At 44.2% G+C, this 22,428-nt stretch overlaps 1 protein-coding gene across 1 annotated transcript in view; it reads left to right on the plus strand.

Moving 5' to 3' along the window:
- Positions 1,376–22,428, plus strand: part of LOC102176958 (histone-arginine methyltransferase CARM1-like) — a 262,751-nt gene continuing 241,698 nt past the window's right edge. The window contains 2 exon segments of the mRNA XM_018052765.1: positions 1,376–1,397; positions 1,537–2,319. Coding sequence (XP_017908254.1) covers positions 1,376–1,397; positions 1,537–2,319 — 805 coding nt within the window.

The following is a 22,428-nucleotide window of genomic DNA, read 5'->3' on the forward strand; positions in this document are numbered from 1 at the left end:
AAGTGGCCTTGCCTTTGCCGAAAGGTTGTAAATCAGTGACAACTTCCAGCATGTGACTAAGGCCTCTACGTAAGATGAGACGAGACCGCCTGATCCATGAATTCCCTAAATTTAGTCATGACCAAAGCTTAGATTTCCTAGCTTTGTGGTGAATCAAATTTTGACTTTTTTCTGCAGTTAGCTGAGGCTGGGTTTTTGCGCCCCACATTAATGTGGGGGAAATACTGCCAATGTGTTTTATGTTTGCTTGTTTGGTTTAAGGAACAGAGAACTCTTGGTTTCTTGAGAGTATGGTGGAAATTCTAAGTTCTTTATATTGTCCTTGTAGAGATGCTTTATGAGTCATTTTCATCTGTCATTCACATTTTAGCATGAATCCAACTTAACAACTGAAAGCATCTGAAGGCTGAACAAGCTTTTTTGACAGAAGGATAAAGAGGTCCAAGCACTACTTGGGAGGGTTTTGGGTAGCACGAAAATAGTGCCATCAAGGCAGGGCTTGAGAAGGCAAAAAGAAATGAGGAAGGCAGGAGAATGTTTAGAGGAGGCTGGAAGCAGGAGAGGCAGAATGATACAGGGAGGGGTGGGGTGTGCAGAATCCAAGTGTTCAGTGGTCTTCACCCCAGAAACTCGAGACAGCGCCAACTTTTTAAAGAATTTCTGAGTCCCAGGGACTTCCAGGGCACAAATCAAAGCCATAAGAAGGAAGAGCAGGGTACTTAGATGAAAGAGAGAGACAACAGACAGCCAAAGGGGAGAAAAAGCCCTGGGAGGGGATGAGCCAGGCAGTCAAAGAGGCCATGGCAGGAACTTAGGACCAAGTGGGAGGTGGAGTGGTAGTTGGGAAATAGATGAGACCAGGGATTCCATAAGGCCTGGCTGGGTCCAATCCAGTTGGAAATTCTGAAGTTACAAACCCCAGAACCTCCAGGGAAGCTCATTCTTGTCAAGTCAGCCTGCTTGGTTAAGGATATTGTCTTCAAGGAATCTACATGGCTTTACAATCCTTGCTTCCTCCCTGCAGTTCATTCTGTCAGGAGATCACAGATTTAAAATACATAAATTGGTGCAGAATTTGAAAAGTTTCCTTTATGGTAAGTGAGTCTGTGACTGAGGGAGACTCCCGTCGGAAGGACTGCCGCTTTTTCATAGCCGCCAGCAGAAGAAGACCGATTTTTCTTTGGAGAAGACAACCTGTAATTGGGTTTGGATGCCCCATCCGTTGACGCCAGAGCTAACTGGGTAGGTTAGGTGGCTGGTGGAGGCAGGCGTCAACTTGGGGATGAGACTCCCTGGCCCTCCCGACTCACGTCTAGAGAAATGTTTCACCATCCAGCAGCCAGTGTGTTTTCAACTCCTAGTTAGGTGACGGGAGATGCACGTGGTCATTTGGGCCAGCCGGTCGGGTCGCAGGAGTGTCCTCGGACTTCTCCCTTAGAGCAGCCCCCCACCCCGCCCCCGGCCATGCTACTGTAGGGAATTGCCCATGAGGAAAGAGCTCAGGACTTGAGACGTGTGTTCCAACGCGGGTGCCAGGGAGCCCCAGAACCTCCTCAGAAGAGCGAGTGCCCACCCAGCAAAGCGCGGGCCAAGGCAGGTTCCAAACCGACGCCCAGCGGGTCCCGGTGGACAGCAGGTGTCACCGTTCCCCAGCCAGCTCCGGGTGCCTCGCGCGCTCTCTAAACTTGTGCGCTCGGAGCCGCGGCCCCGCGGGGCGCCTGCACCCTCCTACTCATCGACAGCGCGGCCCTGTGTGCCGGGGGTCCCCGCGTGCCAGCGGCGGCCGGGCCCCGGGTGGAGTGGGGCGGGGGGGGATGCGCCCCAGGTGGGCGCGCGAACCCGCGGCGGAGGTGAGGCCGCGGCCGGCGCTTCCAAGCCCCGCCCCTTCGCCTGGCTGGGTTTTGGGAGCGCCGGGCGGCGCGGCTCGAGGCGGAGGCGCTCGCACCGTGGCGGCGGCTCCGGCGCCCGCCCGGATCCTGGCTCGCCGGCACTCCCGCGTGCAGCTCTGCTTCGTCACCGAGGAGCAGCTCTACGCCGCGGGGCCGCTCTCGCTCCCCTATCCGAGCTCTCTGCGGCTGGAGGTGCACCCGGCGGGGGAGGAGGCGGATGCGACGGTGACCGACGGTGAGCTGCTGGCGAGTCCGAAGGGCTCCGAAGGGGCGGCCCTGGGCCGGCGCGCGTGGGGTGGGGCCGAGGGCTGCGGGGTGCGCTCAGGCCCGGGGTCGCGTCTCCTGGTCCTGAGAGGGTGTGCACCCCCTGCCCACGAAGGCTTGGCTTGCGGGACTGCCGGGCTATCGCGCCAGTTCCCCAAAGGCCCACGTGCTTCCAGTTGGGTCTTAATTGCGATCAGAGAAACTTTGGCTCTCTGGGCAGGCGGGCTCTGCGAACTAGTCTTGGCCGTAACTTGTAGATGTCAGAAGTGAGGCGCGTGATTTCCTCGCTGGGAACCTTTGTCTCTCTCCTTCCATGCCTCGCTGCCTTTCGAAGGCAGTGGGCCACCACCTCCCGGTCTGAAGCTTTCTTGGGGGCGAAGTTCTGAGTTGGAAGGACTGAGCCGGTTGTGCAGAGTCTAACGGCCCCAGTTTCGGTTCCAGAGGCGACTTTACTGAAGACGCGCAAGTGCCAGTCGCCTGGCTTCCTTGAGTCGAGGAGTATGAAGGAAATGCTTCTGATCTTTGTGGGATCTTAGAAGTTTTGAGAATTCAAGGAAACCTTTAGAACTTGGCCCCAGAGAATGTATGTACACGCCCACCACACTTTGCTTATAACTATGGGGGTGGGGGGATCACTGCTCTTTTCTGCAGCTCGTATTAAGTCACCAGTTTTAATAAGTGTAGGGAATAGATCCTGAGGCAGCTGCAAGTCTGCAGACTGCTGAGGTTCCTTCCGACCCTAACTTCTAAGATGTTGAGTCGAGTTTAGAGTGTTCTGCGTTGTGATTTAATTCCAGTGGGAATTTCAAAAACTGTCTTTCTGTTCCTCAGTGATAAGTGTGATCCCAGCTCACTGCTATATCTCTGAAGCCTTAGAACAGACCCAGGCACATAGTTCGCACTCAAAACATGCTTGCTGTGGAATAATAAAACCCTTCACGTGTGTCTTCTCTCTTTACTGTAGGCTGAAATGATGAAGTTTGTGTCTTTAAAAAAGAAGTATTAAAGGCTGAGTGTTATTCCATTGTGTGTATATATATAGCGCATCTTCTCTATCCACTCCTCTAGGTTGTCTCCATGTCTTGGCTATTGTAAAAAGTGCTGCAGTGAACGCTGGGGTGCATGTATCTTTTCGCACGGTGTTTTTCTCTGGATATGTGCCCAGGAGTGGGATTGCAGGTCATATAATAGCTCTGACTTTAGTTTTTTAAGGAACCGTACTGTTCTCTATAGTGGCTATATCAATTTACACTCTTCCCAACAGTGCAAGAGAGTTCTCTTCGCTCCATGCTCTCTCCAGCATTTGTTGTTTGTGGGGTTTTTTTGATGGTAACCATTCTGACTGGAATGACGTGATATCTCATTGTAGTTTCGATTTGCATTTCTCTAAGGCCATGAAATTAAAAGCCATGAGCTTTCTCAAACTCATGTCCATTGAGTGGGTGATGCCATCCAACCATCTCATCCTCTGTTGTCCCCTTCTCCTCCCGCCTTCAATCTTTCCCAGCATCAGGGTCTTTTCCAGTGAGTCAGTTCTTTGCATCAGGTGGCCAAAGTGTTGGAGTTTCAGTGTCAGCATCAGTCCTTCCAATGAATATTCAGAACTGATTCCCTTTAGGACTGAGCCCCTTGACTGTTCACCTGAAACTATCACGGCATTGTTAATCAGCTATACTCCAATACAAAATATTTTTGTTGTTAAAAAATATATAAAAAAATTTTTTTTAATGAAGTGAAAGTTTTTCAGCTGTCTCCAACTCTTTGCGACTCCATGGACTGTAACCTGTCAGGCTCCTCCGTCCATGGCATTCTCCAGGCAAGAATACTGGAATGAGTAGCCATTCCCTTCTCCAGGGGATCTTCCTGACCCAGGGATCGAATTGCATTACAGGCAGATTCTTTACCATCTGCCTGAGAATCCCCACACACACACAAAGAATTTTTTTTTGAAGAAATATTAAATATCATTTGACCAGTGTCTTAGGAAGCTTGAGATTTGGCTAGAGATCAGAAGCCTTACTCAAGCGACTCGTGGATCTCTTTTTTGGATATAAGAAGGAAAAGGAGTAGGTTTCAGTGTTTTGCTGGGGAATTCTGAAACTCAAGGTGCCAGAAAGAAATTCAGTTTGCCTATTATAGTGGTTTTGTTTAATCTGTAGTCATACATATAGAGAAACAGAAGAGCAGATTTGAGATAAACATGGTACTTGGTGTCTTGTGGCTTTCCCACAAATGTGCTTTAAAAGAAGTATCAGAGGTTCAACATGACTGAAGTTGTAGTTTCCTGAGAGCACACCGGATGCCTGGCCTATGAGGGTATAATCATCTTACAGAGAGGAATAAGCTTCCCTCAATGAACAAATCAAATCTGGAGATGACCTCTTTGGTATGCAGTAAACCAAGTTAATGGAAACAAAAGGAATAATTAAAGCTAAGGCGAGCAGTCACTGCCACAAGATTTTCACTCAGTTCCTAGTGAAAGGTTCAGTAACAAAGAAGCAGAGAACTCACTCTCCTAACAACTTGAGTCCTAAAATGCGTTCTGTACATGAATGCAGTTACTTAAGTTTGCTGCTCTTTTATGGAGAGTTTTTTGAGAACAATTCTTAAGGTTTTTTGTTTTTTGTTTTTAAAGTAGCTCATTTTACTGTATAACCAACTAGACCCCTGTGGATGGTGGTTGAGCAGAGCAGCTTACCCACAAATTCTAAAGAACTGTTAGAAGGGAGACTGTGCTGTGCTTAGTCGCTCAGTTGTGTCCCACTCTTTGCAACCCCATAGACTCCTCTGTCCATGGGGAGTCTCCAGGCAGGAATACTGGAGTGGATTGCCATGCCCTCCTCCAGGGGATCTTCCCAACCCAGGGATCGAACCCAGGTCTCCCGCATTACAGTGGATTCTTTACTACTGTCTGAGCCAACAGGGAAGCCCGAAGGAAGACTATGTTGTTTTCAAATATTGTACATTTAGTAGCAGCATTTTGAATGGGTAGAATTTCTCCTGGGGTAAAGAATGGCCCAGATTCTTTAATGGGCTGTAAGAAAGGGCCTAAGCAATGTACCCTGAGAAAACGATATCGTTTCTCAGTTCGTATCTAGAATTTGTTGTTAAACAAGTAGACTCTGGAGTAACATGGCTTGAATTCAGATCCTGGCACTGCCTTTCTCAGCTGTGCTACATTTATCAAAACTTTCATCCTACTTCAGCTTCAGTGTCTCCATTTGTAAAATAAGAATGATAATACACATTTAGGGCTCCCTGGTGGCTCAGCGGTGAAGCATCTTCCTGTAATGCAGGAGACACAGGTTCACAGGTTCGATCCCTGGGTCAGGAAGATCCCCTGGAGACTGAAATGGCAGCCCACTCACCCCCACCCCGACATGAGGATTAAATGAAACAATGCATACGTCATGCTTGATACAATACCTGGCATATATTAAGACATCAGTAAGTGTCTTCTGTTGTTACTAATATTTATGTTGTGTCCCCCAGACAATAGTTTTCTCAGGCTGTGCTGAGGAATAGCTAGGCTGTATTTTTGTGAAGGTGTTTCAAAGAAGGGTTAATTAAATCTGATAAATACTTGGAAAACGGAATAATTTTCTTGATTTCCAGTTTCAATAGCTTGTCGTGTAAAGAATGGGACAGAAAAGACAAATTAGTTTATTCTATTTTCAGTACCTCCAAAATTGACAGTTTTATGAAGGGAACACACCAGGGGATCTAGCCGGTAATGTGCTCTAGCTTGTGAACTCTGGGAAAACATTCATCCATCCCTTTTTCTGAGCCCCCATCCTACCAGGAGCCTGCCTGAGGCATGCTTCATTTATGCTGCTATTCCCAGAGCCTTCCACAATACCTGGCACACACAAGACATCAATAAATGTTTCTTGAGTGAGTCAGTGATTTAGTGCAAGAATTTTTTAATCTTGCTAAAATGAAAGTTGAAATACTGAGTACCCAGAGTGCAGACTCTGAATTGTCTCCCAAATAATTAAGAGACTGGCTTCATTTACAGTCTAGGGGGATGTTGTAAAATGTAGTGAGTTAACAGGCAATTGGAGGTATAGTAAGGTACACAGGTCAGGAGACAGTTGCCCTGGTTGTCCAGGGGCTACGGCTCTGCTTCCAATGCAGGGGCCCCGGGGTTTATCCCAGGTCAGGGTGCTAGATCCCACATGCTACAACTAAGACCTGGTGCAGCCCAATAAAAATAAACATTAAAAAAAAGAAAGTTTGTTACTCAGCTCCCAAGGAGAGAGGGCACGCCATGAGGGTGGGTGGGTGGAACTCTCAGAGAAGCACTGGAGTCCTCAGGAGGCGGATGGGAGGAGATGGGGAGCTGTGGGCAAGAGCCTTTGTCGTGGTTTCTATGGGAAGGAATGGCTGAGGCAGGGTGGGCAGGTGTCAGTTGGCTAGTTAGAATCATTTTAGTGGGCTCTGGGGGCATACAGGTTCTCCCTGGTGGTCTGGTATCTGGCCCTACGGTGTTTAGGGCAGGTGGATAGTGGCCCAGGGTGTGGGGACCCAGTAAAGGAGACAGTTGGTGTGTGGGCCCTGGATTGATTGGATTATATTTGAAAAGTGTGCTTGCAGGTAAGTTGTAAACTATCTCTAGGAATTGGTTTACCCTGGGAGAGGCAAGTGTATACAGCATCAGCGAAGCCCCTGTGTCCAAGTATCAGAATATACAATGAAAAGGCATGGTTAATACAAGGGAAAATCAGAATACAAAAGAATTAGCAAGTATATAGGGTGGGGTGGGGTGCTGCTGGCGTGGAGGGTAGCTGCAGGTAGGAAGGGCTTGTGGGTCAGGAGTTGAGTTCAGGTGATGGAGAAAAACATATATTGTTTTCATTGAACTGGGAAAGGGAAGGGAAACCAAAAAAGTGGGGGATGGGGCTGCTTCTCCTCCACCCCTTTCTCCAAGGTCCCTATAAGCCTGTGCTGGGGAGCAGCGGGGAGATGAAGAGCTGAGACTGCGTTGTGTAAAGGCTAAAGGTAGAGTGGATCTCCAGGAGGAAAGAGAGAACTTTTTATTCCCTTTCTTAGTTTAGAGTTGTCTTTTAATTAATCTGGAAGAGTTTGGAAAATATATAAATAAGCCACATTGATAATCCAGTATGAAAACGCAGTGGTTTTTGTCTCTGAGGGATTGTGAAAGGATGCCAGGTTTTTTGTCCCCTGGTGGTTGCTCATCTCATTAAATGAGAGAGAAGGAACGTCAGAGAAACACGTCCTTTGTATCGCATGGTACACTCATCTTCCTTCATTGAATCTGTGCTAAAAGTGTTAGTGGGTTGAGGCCTAGGGACTGCAACTTAGAATCTGCAAGTCAGGCATCTGTGTATGACATGAGCATTAATTACTTTTCTTTTTTTAAATATTTATTTGGCTGTGCTGGATCTTAGTTGTGGCGTGTGGAATCTTTAGTTGCAGCCTGAGGGTTCTAATACCCTGACCAGGGATCGAACCTGGGCCCCCTGCGTTGAGAGCTCAGAGTTTCAGCCACTGTACCACCAGAGAAGTCCTGAGCATTAATTACTTTTCATTCAGCAAATATTTATTGAACATGTGTTCTGTGCTAATCACTGTGTGGGACAGTATAGGGGCTGGATAAAGACCCAATATTATGGAACTAATATTTTAATTGGAGGGAGACAACAGCCAAAGGTGCGGCAAGATAATTTCAGACTGAGGTAAATGAACAGAATGAAAAATGAGAGACATTGAGAGGAAGGCAACTTATAGAGAATGTGGTCAGGGAAGGCCTCTGAGGAAGTAATCCTTGACCTGAGGCAGGAAGGATGAAAGGAGCCAGCTAAGCAAAGTGCTGCAGGAAAACCGTAACAGGCTGAGACAAGGGCAGGTGGAAGGGCCCAGGAGCTGGCGGGAGCTGATGTGTCTGACATGGCCGGTGTAACTGTTGCTTCTTAAGGGGGAGGGGGAGTAACGTGAGTTGAAGTTAGCATTCCTGTTTTTACTGAAGCATAACAAGCCCCTGCAGTGCCTTAAAATAACTGCCATGCTCCCAGACCACTCTGTGGGTTAAGAAACCAGGCAGGACTTGGCTGGGTGATTCTTTTGCTCCTTGTGCCGTTGACAGGTGACTCCTTGGCACTTAGCTGGTAGCCAGCATGATCTGGGGTATCCAGGAAGGCTTTTTCACTTGGGCTGGCATCTGGGCTGGTGTGATAGTTAATTATGTATGTTAATTTGGGTGGGCCATGTACCCAGATAACTAACCAAACATTATTCTGGATGTGTCAGTGAGGGTGTTTTGGGATGAGAGTAATATTTAGATCAGTAACTTTGGGTATAGCAGATTGCCCCTCCAGAATTTGAACGGGCCTCAGCCAATCACTTGAAGGCCTTAATAGACCAAAGACTGGTTTTTGCTCAGCAAGAAAGAACTCTGCCAGCTGATGGTCTTTGGCCTTAAACTACAGCCGAGACTGTGCGTAGGGAGCCTGTATGTGGCCTCTGTGTGGGATGACGTTGTCCTGCATGGTTTCTTCACACCTGGGGCTTCTCCCAGCGAGACTGCTGTTGCCCAGTGAGAGTTTTCCAGCAGACGAAACAGAAGCTGCCTACCTTTTTGTGCACGGATGTCAGTTGGCATCACCTGTGTCATGCTCTGTTGGTCAGAGCAGTCACAAACCTGCCCAGGCTCAACAGGAGAGGATGCAGATAGACCTCACCTCTCCATGGGAGGGGTGTCACATAATTTAGGTAAAATGTTTTAAAATTGCAGCTGAGACCACCTGGGTCCTGTAGGATACGCACACACTCACTCTCTCACTCACACACGCACTGCGGGGTTTTTGGAGGAACTGTAATAACAGTCCTCTTCCTCACGATTACTGAAACAGCTGATAGAGAGCATGGGTTTTGATGTGTACCACAGAGGGCTTTCTTATTTTTCTCTTACAAACTGAACTTGCCCCCACTTGAGATGAACACCTCATAGAATGCCTTCTCTACAAGCAGCAGATCAGGAAGCAAGCAGGGAGGGGCTAGAGTGTTCGGGTTTTATCCTTCTCTCAAAGTCATAAATCAGAGAATCCTGGGGGGAGAGAGTGGGCATGAGAAAGAGGCTGGAGTCCTTACTGGGACACAGTATTTCTCAGTGGGGCATAATTTTGTGCTGGAACATTCTTCATTGCGAGAGACATTGCAGAGTGGTTAGCACCTCTGGTGCCTTGGCAGCAAACGCCAGCAGCCCCAAGTTTCATACCCCAATTTCTGTGACAAAGGGAAACGGCCTTCATGCATGCTGGTGGAACTCCGTTCAGGAGGACATGTGAGGGAAGAAGAATGCAGAATTTCTTCCCCTGCCTATCCCCACCCAGCAGTCACAAACTCAGCACGCCCTAATATGTCTCCTTCCAAACTATTTGAAAAACAACTACATATTTCTTTAGCACAGTAGTCCACCCCCCAAACAATAGATCATTCCTTATATTCGTGGGCAAAGCCAACCTTGCTACTATTTAATCCTAGCAACTATTTTGATTTTGTTGCACTGAAGAGGTTGTTTTAAAATGTGAAATACTGTCAGAATCCTGCCAAGTAACTCCTTTTTTTCACTGTTATTTTACCAGAAGCAGTGCTTTCATGATTTCTTGGGGCTTTCCAAGGAAGATATTTAATAGAATGAAATGGAGGCTTTCAGCTGGACCTGGTTTTGTGTTCCAGCATTATGGGATGTGCAAGCAAAAGCCTTTCAGGCAGTAATGGAACCTCGACTGGGTGACAAATGGAAAATGGTTCAAGGCCCTTGTGTTTCACCGGAAGTGAAAACAGATGAAAAGACTTGGTTTTCTGGCCAAATAAAGACCTTGTAAAGATCCCTTTCTTTCCCCATTTTCAATAGTGTTACTAAGTTTGTGATTAGTACCAATGAATCAACTATGTCAAGGACAAGCAATCCACTGATTAATACTTAACATCAGTCCACTGGGAAGAGAAAAGAAGCATGAGGATCTTGTGAGTAAACTGTAGATACCACAGTTGCTTGTAATCTTCAGAGTTGTTTTTTAAAACAAAGGGATGATTGAAGCAAAAAAAAAAAAAAGAAAGCTATGTCACTGACATTATATTTGTGCTTTGTGTTGTGGCTGGCCACAGGATATCTGAAATGTATAGTTACTTTAAAAGATGAGGCTTATAAAAATGAACCAGACTAGGACCATCCTGATGACGAAACTGCCTCTGTACCTCCTTCTCCCCCTCCTTCTCCCCCTCCTGTGGTTGCAGCGATGCGCATTCTTATCCCTGGCACATGGGAGCATATGGGCATCAGTAACCTCCTCCTCCCAGGATTTTCCTCCCTAGTGCCTGAGAGGCTTTCCCCCACACTCCTCAGTTCCTTCTCTGTCTTGCCAGGGTTTCACCTGGAAGATCTGTAAAAGCTGAAGGGCTTACAGTACGTTAGCATTTTAATAGGAACACATTCCTTGCTCAGTGGAATGCCCTTACATTCTTGAATAAGGTCTCACTAGGTATCTCAGATCACTTTAAAATATTTAAATTTAATTAGTTAAGTTTTGGCTGCGCTGTGTCTTTACTGAGGTGTGTGGGCCTCTCACTGCGGTAGCTTCTCTTGTAGAGCCCAGGCCCTAGCGCGCAGGCTCAGTGGTGGTGGCGCGTGGGCTTAGTCTGATTCCCGGAACTTGTGTCCCCTGCATTGGCACGCAGGCTCCCAGTCACTGGACCACCAGGGAAGCCCTTCCCACCTCACGTTTTAATTACTCCACTTACTTCCACTTAGCTAAGCTACGCCCTCCGCGGTAGGTGCTGCACACATTAGGCTCACAATGGCCTGGAGGGCAGAGAATATTGACAAACGGACCTTATTTTATTGGTCTATTTGTTCCAGGTACATTGTCCACAAACCTGAGCACCTCCTCCTTGCCATGGTAACCACTTGTGTTTAGCTACCCAGTCTTTAGCCTGTGATTAAAATTGGATGTCTGGCCACAAATCCATAGGATGAGAAAATACTTACTTGTTGCTTACAGGGAGCTGGATTCTTCAGTGAGCTTAGAATCCTGAGTGAATGGGTAGAGTGGCTATCTACCACTCTATGATACTATGGTATCTTTCTTGGCATATTTTAGATAGAAATGAGGTTTCCTAAACTCCAGGTCAGCAATCTAAATAAAATTGTATGACCGTCTTTTGTTAATTGATTTTCACTATTTGAACCTGTTTTATGATTAGGCTGGTGAGATGGTTGGATCAACCAGCTTGTGTGTGTGTGCTAAGTTGCCTCAGTCCTGTCTGACTCTTAGCTACTGTATGGACTGTAGCCAGCCAGGCTCCTCTGTCTACGGGATTCTCCACGCAAGTATACTAGAGTGGGTTGCCATGCCCTCCTCCAGGGGATCTTCCCGACCCAGGGATTGAACCTGAGTCTCTTGAGTCTCCTGCACTGGCAGACAGGTTCTTTATCACTAGGGCTACTTGGGAAGCCCCAGCCAGTTCAGATTACCCCAAGTATTGGCTTCATTACCTTGGGTAGTTTTTCTGAACCTGCCTGAACCTTAGTCTTCTTTCCTAGAAGCTAAGTTTTATCTCATAAAGTAATGGGGAAAATAAATGGAATAACAAAAAATAAAAATGACTTTTTATTAATTTTTAAAGTAAGTGGACTAAAAATGATCAGTTAAAAATAACACAAAGCTATTTGACAAGCAGTTGTGAAGCTAAGCTAACACTTCTGTGGAGCTTGCATTTTAGTACCATTCAGAGAGCCTCAGGTTTCTTTGTCTTTGCTGGACTTCCTGCAGGACTGTTGGAGGAAATGTATCATTTGTGATTCCAACAGATTGATTGTGTGTAGTTGCCTTTCACATTCAGAATATGGCTGACTCGACTATCAGCCTGTCTGCTGAGGGGTCTCAGAGCCTTTCTATGTGCTGTTCTTCTGCTTGAAGCGCTATTCCATGTCCACATCCCCATCTCAACCCTTTGTATTATGGGTCCTTCTCATCCTTTGATTCAAAGTTTGAAAGTTATATTTCTCACAAGGCTGAGTACCCAGCGTTCCTACAGCATTTACCACCATTTATCTCAGCCCTCTTGCTTTCATAGCAGTGATCACAACTTGCAATGAGAAATTAAAAAAAAAAAATTATTCCCTCTTGGTTAAAACTGAAGTTGGAATCACATGCTGCAAATCACAAGAATATTTAATAAGAAACCTTGAGAAGAATGGAAGTTGACCCCAAAGCTTTTGAGAATGTGAAGAGTAGGTTGCAGCATATTTTCCAATTAGGAGCCGTGAAGGCATAAAAAATAAAGAACACTTGCCAGGTCAGGTGGAAGGACTACTTGAATCAGAGCTACACAGCCTCTGAATTTTGTCATGAAGAAATTGAGTTCCAGACCAGTCCCTGAGAGTTGGGCGGGGGGGAGGGGGGTGTGTGTGAGGAAAGTCTCCTGTAATATTTCATTTTTAGCTATAGAAAGTTTATTGTTTTCTCCTGGAAAATATAAGTCAACATTGAGGCTCTTATGGCTACTGAACAGTTTATTTAACATGTTCATTATGGGAAATTGTATTTACTTAGAGTTTCTTTTACAAAATTGCATTTATTAGAATGTTTGTAGAAAATTAACTTTACTTACCTATTTGTGTTGTACACAGCAGCACTGTGATGAATAGGTTACTAACTTTCTTCAGTAACACTCTCCATATCAGTACTGGAAATTAATTTCATTTGTTGGTTCATTCAGTTCATGTTTATTGAACACCTACTATGAGCCAGGCACTGTACAAGGTGCTGGGCAAATAGCAGGGTGGGTGTGTGTGTTAGTCACTCAGTCATGTCCGACTCTTTGCAACCCTATGGACTGTAGCCCCCCAGGCTCCTCTGTCCATGGAATTCTCCAGGCAAGAATACTAGTTCAATTCAGTTCAGTCGCTCAGTTGTGTCCAACTCTTTGTGACCCCATGGACCACAGCACGCCAGTCTTCCCTGTCCATCACCAACTTCTGGAGTTTACCCAAATTCATGTCCATTGAGTCGGTGATGCCATCCAACCATCTCGTCCTCTGTCCCCTTCTCCTCCTGCCTTCAATCTTTTCTAGCATCAGGGTCTTTTCAAATGAGTCAGCTCTTCATATCAGGTGGCCAAAGTACTGGAGTTTCAGCTTCAACATCAGTCCTTCCAATGAACACTCAGGACTGATCTCCTTTAGGATGGACTGGTTGGATCTCCTTGCAGTCCAAGGGACTCTCAAGACTCTTCTCCAACACCACAGTTCAAAAGCATCAATTCTTTGGTGCACAGCTTTCTCTATAGTCCAACTCTCACATCCATACATGACCACTAGAAGAACCATAGTGTTGACCAGATGGTCCTTTGTTGGCAAAGTAATATCTCTGCTTTTTAATATGCTGTCTAGGTTGATCATAACTTTCCTTCCAAGGAGCAAGCGTCTTTTAATTTCATGGCTGCAGTCACCATCTGCAGTGATTTTGGAGCCCCCAAAAATAAAGTCAGCCACTGTTTCCCCATCTAGAATGAGTTGCTATTCTCTTCTCCAGGGGATCTTCCCAATCCCGGAATTGAACCCAGCTCTCCCACATTACAGGCAGATTCTTTACTGTCTGAGGCACCAGGAAAGCCTAAATAGTAGAATATTAGCTACCTATTGCTGAGTAACAACCACCACCTCAGTGGCTTAAAACAGCACACTTTGATTGTCTTAACTGTTTTTAGGGTCAGCAATCTTAAGTGTGGCTTAGCAGGGGCCTTTGCTCAGGATCTCTCAGAGCTGCTGTGGGCATCCCTGATAGGTCAGTTGGTAAAGAATCTGCCCCCAGTGCAGTAGACCCTGGTTCAATTCCTGAGTTCGGAAGATCCACTGGAGAAGGGATAGGCTACTCTCTGCAGTATTCTTGGGCTTCCCTTCTGGCTCAGCTGGTAAAGAATCCTCCTGCAATGTGGGAGACCTGGGTTTGATCCCTGGGTTGGGAAGATCCCCTGGAGAAGGGAAAGGCTTCCACTCCAGTATTCTGGCCTGGAGAATTCCATGGAATGTATAGTCCATGGAGTCGCAAAGAGTCGGAGATGGCTGAGCAAATTTCACTTTCACTTTCTCAGAGCTGCACTCAAGGCTTTGTTGCACTGAGGGCTCTGCTTGTGCTGAGATCTCATATAAAGATTTGGCTGGGCAGAGGATCCCCTTCTAAGCCCTCTTGTGCGGTTGTTGGCTTAATTCTGTTCATCACTGGTGGTTCACTGAGGGCCTCAGTTCCTTGTGGTCCATTTGTAGGAAGCCTACTCCAGTTCCTTGGTACATGGGCTGCCCAGCATGGCAGCTTGTGTCATAAAGGCCAGTAAGAGAGGAAGGAGTCTGATGGAGAGATGAAAATCTCAGTCTTTTGTAACCTAATCATGGAAGTTATACCCATGACCTGTGACGTAGTCTATTGGTTAGTCACTGGGCCACTCCACACCCGAGAGGAGAGGATTCCATAGTGGTGTGAATACCAGTGCCCACTGAGGGCCATTGTAGAGTCTGCCTGCAACAAGGATTGAAGGAAACAAAGTCCCTGCTTTTATCAAGGGTATGTTCTAGTACCAGTCAGAAAGCATCTGCTGGACCTTCTAAGGGCCTGTTTGAAAAAAATGTATTTGTGCTTCTAACACAAATTGCTAAATACCGTGCAAAGAATCCTTTTTAAAATTAGTTATCACATACAGTATCGCTGTGAAACCCGCAGGGAGTTTGCAGCTAACTTGCAAAACTAAAGCACGTAGCTCAAAGTATACGGAATCCTTCAGCAGAACTGCACTGATCAGTGGGACAGAAAATCGGCTCCAGCGTGCTTTTGGCTTCTAGGTCCTTTGCTTTGCTTTGAATAGCTGGATGGAAGAGGCCCATATTTATGATTAAGACACATCCTTTGTGGGAACCTCTGTCTAATTTTTAGGCAGCTTTACTTTATCATGACTTCATTTCTTTGCTGGTCTCCGCTAGCTTTTCTTCTTTTCAGGAGTATAGGGATGCACTGAAGATACAATTCGTCTTATGTTTAGGTTCAAACACTGGAGTGTTTTTATTACGTCACTCACAGGAGAGACAGGGGTAGCTGCTGTTTCAAATACTAGAAATTACAGTGAAGTTTCATAGAGTGAAACAAGGAAGTTAGGACAAAGATGGGAAAAGAGAAAGAGAGGAGTGATGGATGGATGGAAGGAATGAAGGAATGAAGGGAGCTAAGAAGAAAGGAAACGAGAGTACTCACTTTGGGTTTATTGCATCTTGGGGATAAACAAACAGATTCACTCTAGCAATATTGGTATTTTCTGTGCTAGCCATGTTTTAGGTCCTTATCTAAAATATGTTTCACAAACTTTTACATTTATACAGTCATGGGTTTAGAATCTATGTTTTAAAAGACATAGAGACAGATTGTGGACAGGCTTGAGAGAATATCCACGCCTTGAATCGTGGGTATCAGAAAATCAAAGATTAATGAAAATCCATACATTGGGACAGGGAGGAGGAAAGTGAATCTGAATTTTATGCATTGCTGTCAGCCATACCCAACCCAGCTAATGAAGCTGTAGACCCCAAGATATTTAGAAATATTGCAAATTAATGTGAGATGGTCTGCTACCTTGGAAGAAGACTGAGGCATAATTCAGCAACTGGCCTAAAACTCTTTGAGGAAAGAACAGAGCCGACAGTGTAAACACAGTCACTGGGGCTAGAATCTGGGCCCTTGTAATGCTTCTTTGTGCCTGGGAAACAGAAGGTCTGTGTCATTACTTCATGAATTTCCTTTGGATAAAGCTTATGTTTTTCTCCTTATAGGAATACTCACTTCTAATTTCATAGTTTTTTTCTTCCTCAGAAAATTAAGTTTTTAAATCCTGTTTCCATAGATGACAAGTCCTTCAGGATATGAATTCTGTTTCCTTAGATTTTTAGAAAGATCAGATTGGAAAACCAGGGAACATGTCAACCATAGGCAATGAATATTAATTTTCTAATCTAAGGAATAATAGTAGCATTTGAAGAGACTTTGGTTCAGTGAGGTGAAATAAATCCACAGGGGCACCTAGCTCGTACATAGATGGGTAGCGCTGGGCTTGGCCCCCCATTTCAAAGTCTCCTTGGAGAATATTTAGAATGAGTTCTCTTAGCCAATTTATATGATTTGTATCTCTTGACTCCCAGCAATAGTTGTGATTTTTCTTTTTCATTTACAAGAGACATTTTTTTTCCCATAAAGTTTTTGGTCCCCTGATATTCCAGTTAGAATGGTAATTACATTATCTGGTGTTGAAACATTTTAGGGGTACTGCTTTCTCTGCATTTCTCCATATTCTGATGTAGACCTTCACTTTCCTAATCAAAATGCATGCCTGAACCTTAATATAATGTAATAATACAACTATTAAGGGGAAGTGTTTGTACTAAGTTACAAGTATACTTCAACAAAGCATCGTTTAATGTTCTGGAAGTCATCTCCAGGTTTTCCTACTCATTTTTCCCCTAATTCATTCTTAAATATATTTTTCTGCTTTTAGTTAACTCAGTTTACATGGGGCCAAACGTATTTTGTGATCTGTGACTAACACCCACCTTGCAAAAAGGTGAAATTTCTAATCAATCTAATTCCTTAGAAAGCTAGAGAGGATACTTTTCTCCATGGAGCTTAGATTCCAAGAAATAGAGACTTCATTTGATGTGAAGCAGAATAGTAGCTTTTAAATAAACATTTTCTAAAGCAGCATATTCTGTCACTGACAAGTAGCAAGACTGTGAAGGGTCATCATGGTCATTTTCATTATTTCTCATATTCATTTGTGATTATTTATTAAGCATCTGAGCCTGTACCGTTATACCATCTTATCAGTGATAAAAGAGCAGCCAGTTATTTTGTATAATTCTTACTGTTGGTAATGTGACATAATACATGCAATAGAATGTTTTCAGCAGCTGGTAGTGCCTGGAGTCCCAGAACTGATGTAAAGGTGCATCTTTGCTCTCATACTTCTTGCCTTGATCCTCCTGATCGTCTCTGGAAATAACCAGCTTTTCAATTCATGGAATGAAATTTCTCTTAAAAGATACCAATAACGTGGTATTAATAGAGTATGAGAAAGAGACATATAACACAAAGGAACTGAAACATGAGAGGTAAAGTAATGAACGCTAGAAAAAATCCACAATCCCATGTCCGTCTTTTTATAATAATCTCAGAAAATGATTACCAAATATCTCGTTTCCTACTTAACAAAGGTATCTTACTGCATTAGTTACTTACCATGGATCTGCTCCCCCAAATTTCTGCTTTTTCTTTTGGTCTCATATTTTTCACTTTCAGCCAGTTAATTATGTGGGCATATATCAAAAAGAAACAACACTAATTCAAAAAGATTCATGTATCCTAGTGTTCATAGCAGCGTTATTTACAATTGCCAAGGTATTGAAGCAACCTAAGTGTCTATCAACAGATGAATGAAGAAAATATGGTGTATGTATATACAATTAAATACTACTCAGTGATAAAAAAAGAATGAATTTTGCAATTTGCAGCAACATGGGTGGACTTGGAGGGCATTATGCTAAGTGAAATAAGCAGAGAAAGACAAATACTGTAGATACTATTTACATTTAAAGTCTAAAAAAATACAACAAACTAGTCAATAAAACAATGCAGCAGATTTAAAGTTATAAAGAACAAACTAGTGGTTACCAGTGAGGTGAGGGAAGGAAGAGGGGTAACATAGGGATAAGGGGAAAAGGGTTATTATAGAATTATATGAAACCATGGTGTAAAATTAGGAAAGTTGTAGGGTACCATAGAATTGAAAGAATCTCCCATTCAGTAAAAAAAAAAAAAAAAAGGCATTCAGTAGATCTACCGCATTTTGGGCTTCTGTGGCGGTTCACCTGGTAAAGAACCTGCAGCCCAGTACAGGAGAGACAGGAGACGTGGGTTTGATCCCTGGATTGGGAAGAGCCTCTGGAGTGTTCTAACCTGGAAAATCTCATGGACAGATGAACCTGGGAGGTTATATTCCACTGGGTCACAAAGAGCCAGATATCACTGAACACGCATGCATGTGTGCACACACACGTCACATTTTAGTACCCTGATAGAAGAATGTGCTCTTATAGTAGGCATCTCGTAAACCACTCTAAACTACCTGTACACAGAAATGCAGAGGCATGAACAGTCTTCATTTATATGTAACTACCATAAAAATATAGCAAGAAATGAGAAGCGGATTAATTCATAGAATGAAAATTCTACGAGCTCAGTCACATGAAATAAAATATTCCCAAATAAACAATTTGAAAATTAGAAAAACTACTTTTGTAGGGAGCACCAATTTAAAAATCAATAATAGGTTTGGACACAAGATTTAAAAGTTGATTAAAATTTAATAAGGGGAGGGAGCGGGGAAGTTGGCGGTTAGTGTCACATGTCTCAAAGGTGGAGTTTGTACCAGGAGATGTGAGGACAGGGTGTGCTAGGTACCCCTATCTGTGCACCCGCCTTTGCTAGGGAGGAAACTGGATGGATTGGGGGTGGTCTTCCTTTTCACAATAAACTGTGGAAAATTCTGAAAGAGATGGGAATACAAGACCACCTGACCTGCCTCTTGAGAAACCTATATGCAGGTCAGGAAGCAACGGTTAGAACTGGACATGGAACAACAGACTGGTTCCAAATAGGTAAAGAACTATGTCAAGGCTGTATATTGTCACCCTGCTTATTTAACTTATATGCAGAGCACATCATGAGAAACACTGGGCTGGAAGAAGCACAAGCTGGAATCAAGATTGCCGGGAGAACTATCAATAACCTCAGATATGCAGATGATACCACCCTTATGGCAGAAAGTGAAGAGGAACTAAAAAGCCTCTTGATGAAAGTGAAGGAGGAGAGTGAAAAAGTTGGTTTAAAGCTCAACATTCAGAAAATGAAGATCATGGCATCCAGTCCCATCACTTCATGGGAAATAGATAGGGAAACGGTAGAAACAGTGTCAGACTTTATTTGGGGGGGCTCCAAAATCACTGCAGATGGTGACTGCAGCCATGAAATTAAAAGACACTTACTCCTTGGAAGGAAAGTATGACCAACTTAGATAGCATATTGAAAAGCAGAGACATTACTTTGCCAACAAAGGTCTGTCTAGTGAAGGCTATGGTTTTTCCAGTGGTCATGTATGGATGTGAGAGTTGGACTGTGAAGAAAGCTGAGCACTGAAGAATCGACACTTTTGAACCGTGGTGTTGGAGAAGACTCTTGAGAGTCCCTTGGACTGCAAGGAGATCCAACCAGTCAATCCTGAAGGAAATCAGTCCTGGGTCTTCATTGAAAGGACTGATGCTGGACCTGAAACTCCAATACTTTGGCCACCTCATGCGAAGAGTTGACTCATTGGAAAAGACTCTGATGCTGGGAGGGATTGGGGGCAGGAGGAGAAGGGGACGACAGAGAATGAGATGGCTGGATGGCATCACGGACTCGATGGACGTGAGTCTGAGTGAACTCTGGGAGTTGGTGATGGACAGGAGGGCCTGGCATGCTGCAATTCATAGGGTCTCAAAGAGTCAGACACGACTGAGCAACTGAACTAAATGAACTGAAAGTTACTAAGGGTTAGTTAAATTCTGGAAAAACATTGAAGAAATAGTCTAATTCTTAAAGGAATGAAGACTAATTTAAAAAATTCCCTAAGGAATATGAGAATCAAATGAAAATAAGAGCATTAAAGAAAATCAGGAAAATATCACAGGAATGAAAAATGACATTAATAAAGAAATTTTAAAAGAGAAGAAGTATTCGAAATGAAGCATAGGTAAACATGATCCAATTAGGTGTAACTGGATTCCCTGAAAAATGATACATATAACAATGGAACAATTAATATTTAAAACTATAACTTAAAAAATCCCTACTTCATGGAAGTTAAAGGTTAGAATCTACATATTAAAAAGTCTTACTAAATAGCAGGGAATATTGATTCTAAACAACTAACTCTGACTCCTAACAGGTAACTTTCAGACCTATCTGAGTAAAACAATTAGACTATATAGCTTTTTTAAAAAGTCCTTAGAGTAACATAGCAAAAAATGTAAAATATGTTATAAATATGTTTATAGGGTGGCTTTAAACATTCAAAAACAACATACAAAGTACATCAGTAACAGAACAGCATTCAGTTCAGTTCAGTCGCTCAATCGTGTCCAACTCTTTGCGACCCCATGAATCACAGCACGCCAGGCCTCCCTGTCCATCACCAACTCCCAGAGTTCACTCAGACTTACGTCCATTGAGTCAGTGATGCCATCCAGCCATCTCATCCTCTGTCATCCCCTTCTCCTCCTGCCCCCAATCCCTCCCAGCATCAGAGTCTTTTCCAGTGAGTCAACTCTTCACATGAGGTGGCCAAAGTACTGGAGTTTCAGCTTTAGCATCATTCCTTCCAAAGAAATCCCAGGGTTGATCTCCTTCAGAATGGACTGGTTGGATCTCCTTGCAGTCCAAGGGACTCTCAAGAGTCTTCTCCAAACCACAGTTCAAAAGCATCAATTCTTCGGTGCCCAGCTTTCTTCACAGTCCAACTCTCACATCCATACATGACCACTGGAAAAACCATAGCCTTGACTAGACGGACCTTAGTCGGCAAACTAATGTCTCTGCTTTTGAATATGCTATCTAGGTTGGTCATAACTTTTCTTCCAAGGAGTAAGCGTCTTTTAATTTCATGGCTGCAGTGACCGTCTGCAGTGATTTGGAGCCCAAAAAAATAAAGTCTGACACTGTTTCTACTGTTTCTCCATCTATTTCCCATGAAGTGATGGGACCAGATGCCATGATCTTCGTTTTCTGAATGTTGAGCTTTAAGCCAACTTTTTCACTCTCCTCCTTCACTTTCATCAAGAGGCTTTTTAGTTTCTCTTCACTTTCTGCCATAGGGTGGTATCATCTGCATATCTGAGGTGATTGAGATTTCTCCCAGCAATCTTGATTCCAGCTTGTGTTTCTTCCATCCCGGCATTTCTCATGATGTACTCTGCATATAAGTTAAATAAGCAGCGTGACAATATACAGCCTTGATGTACTCCTTTTCCTATTTGGAACCAGTCTGTTGTTCCATGTCCAGTTCTAACTGTTGCTTCCTGACCTGCATACAGATTTCTCAAGAGGCAGGTTAGGTGGTCTGGTATTCCCAACTCTCTCAGAATTTTCCACAGTTTATTGTGATCCACACAGTCAAAGGCTTGGCATAGTCAATAAAGCAGAAATAGATGCTTTTCTGGAACTCTTGCTGGTGGATGTTGGCAATTTGGTCTCTGGTTCCTCTGCCTTTTCTAAAACCAGCTTGAACATCAGGAAGTTCATGGTTCATATATTGCTAAAGCCTGCCTTGGAGAATTTGAGCATCACTTTACTAGCATGTGAGATGAGTGCAATTGTACAGTAGTTTGAACATTCTTTTCTTTGGGATTGGAATGAAAACTGACCTTTTCCAGTCCTGGGGCCACTGCTGAGTTTTCCAAATTTGCTGGCATATTGAGTACAGCACTTTCACAGCATCATCTTTCAGGATTTGAAATAGCTCCACTGGAATTCCATCACCTCCACTAGCTTTGTTCCTAGTGATGCTTTCTAAGGCCCACTTGACTTCACATTCCAGGATGTGTGTCCTGCCCGCAGTAGTAGATATAATGGTCATATGAGTTAAAAATGACACCCACTCCAGTGTTCTTGCCTGGAGAATCCCAGGGACGGGGGAGCCTGGTGGTGCCGTCTCTGGGGTTGCACAGAGTCGGACACGACTGAAGTGACTTAGCAGCAGCAGCAGCCAGTCCATTTTAGTTCGCTGATTCCTAGAATGTCGACGTTCACCCTTGCCATCTCTTTTTTGACCACTTCCAATTTGCCTTGATTCATGGACCTGACATTCCAGATTCCTATGGAATATTGCTCTTTACAGTATTGGACCTTGCTTCTATCACTAGTCACATCCACAGCTGGGTATTGTTTTTGCTTTGGCTCCATCCCTTCCTTCTTTCTGGAGTTATTTCTCCACTGATCTCCAGTAGCATATTGGGCACCTACTCACCTGAGGAGTTCTTCTTTCAGTATCCTATAATTTTGCCTTTTCATACTGTTCATGGGGTTCTCAAGGCAAGAATACTGAAGTGGTTTGCCATTCCCTTCTCCAGTGGACCACATTCTGTCAGACCTCTCCACCAGGACCCACCCATCTTGGGAGTGGA

Source organism: Capra hircus, chromosome 8 (assembly GCF_001704415.2).
Source record: "Capra hircus breed San Clemente chromosome 8, ASM170441v1, whole genome shotgun sequence".
Classification (NCBI taxonomy): domain Eukaryota; kingdom Metazoa; phylum Chordata; class Mammalia; order Artiodactyla; family Bovidae; genus Capra; species Capra hircus.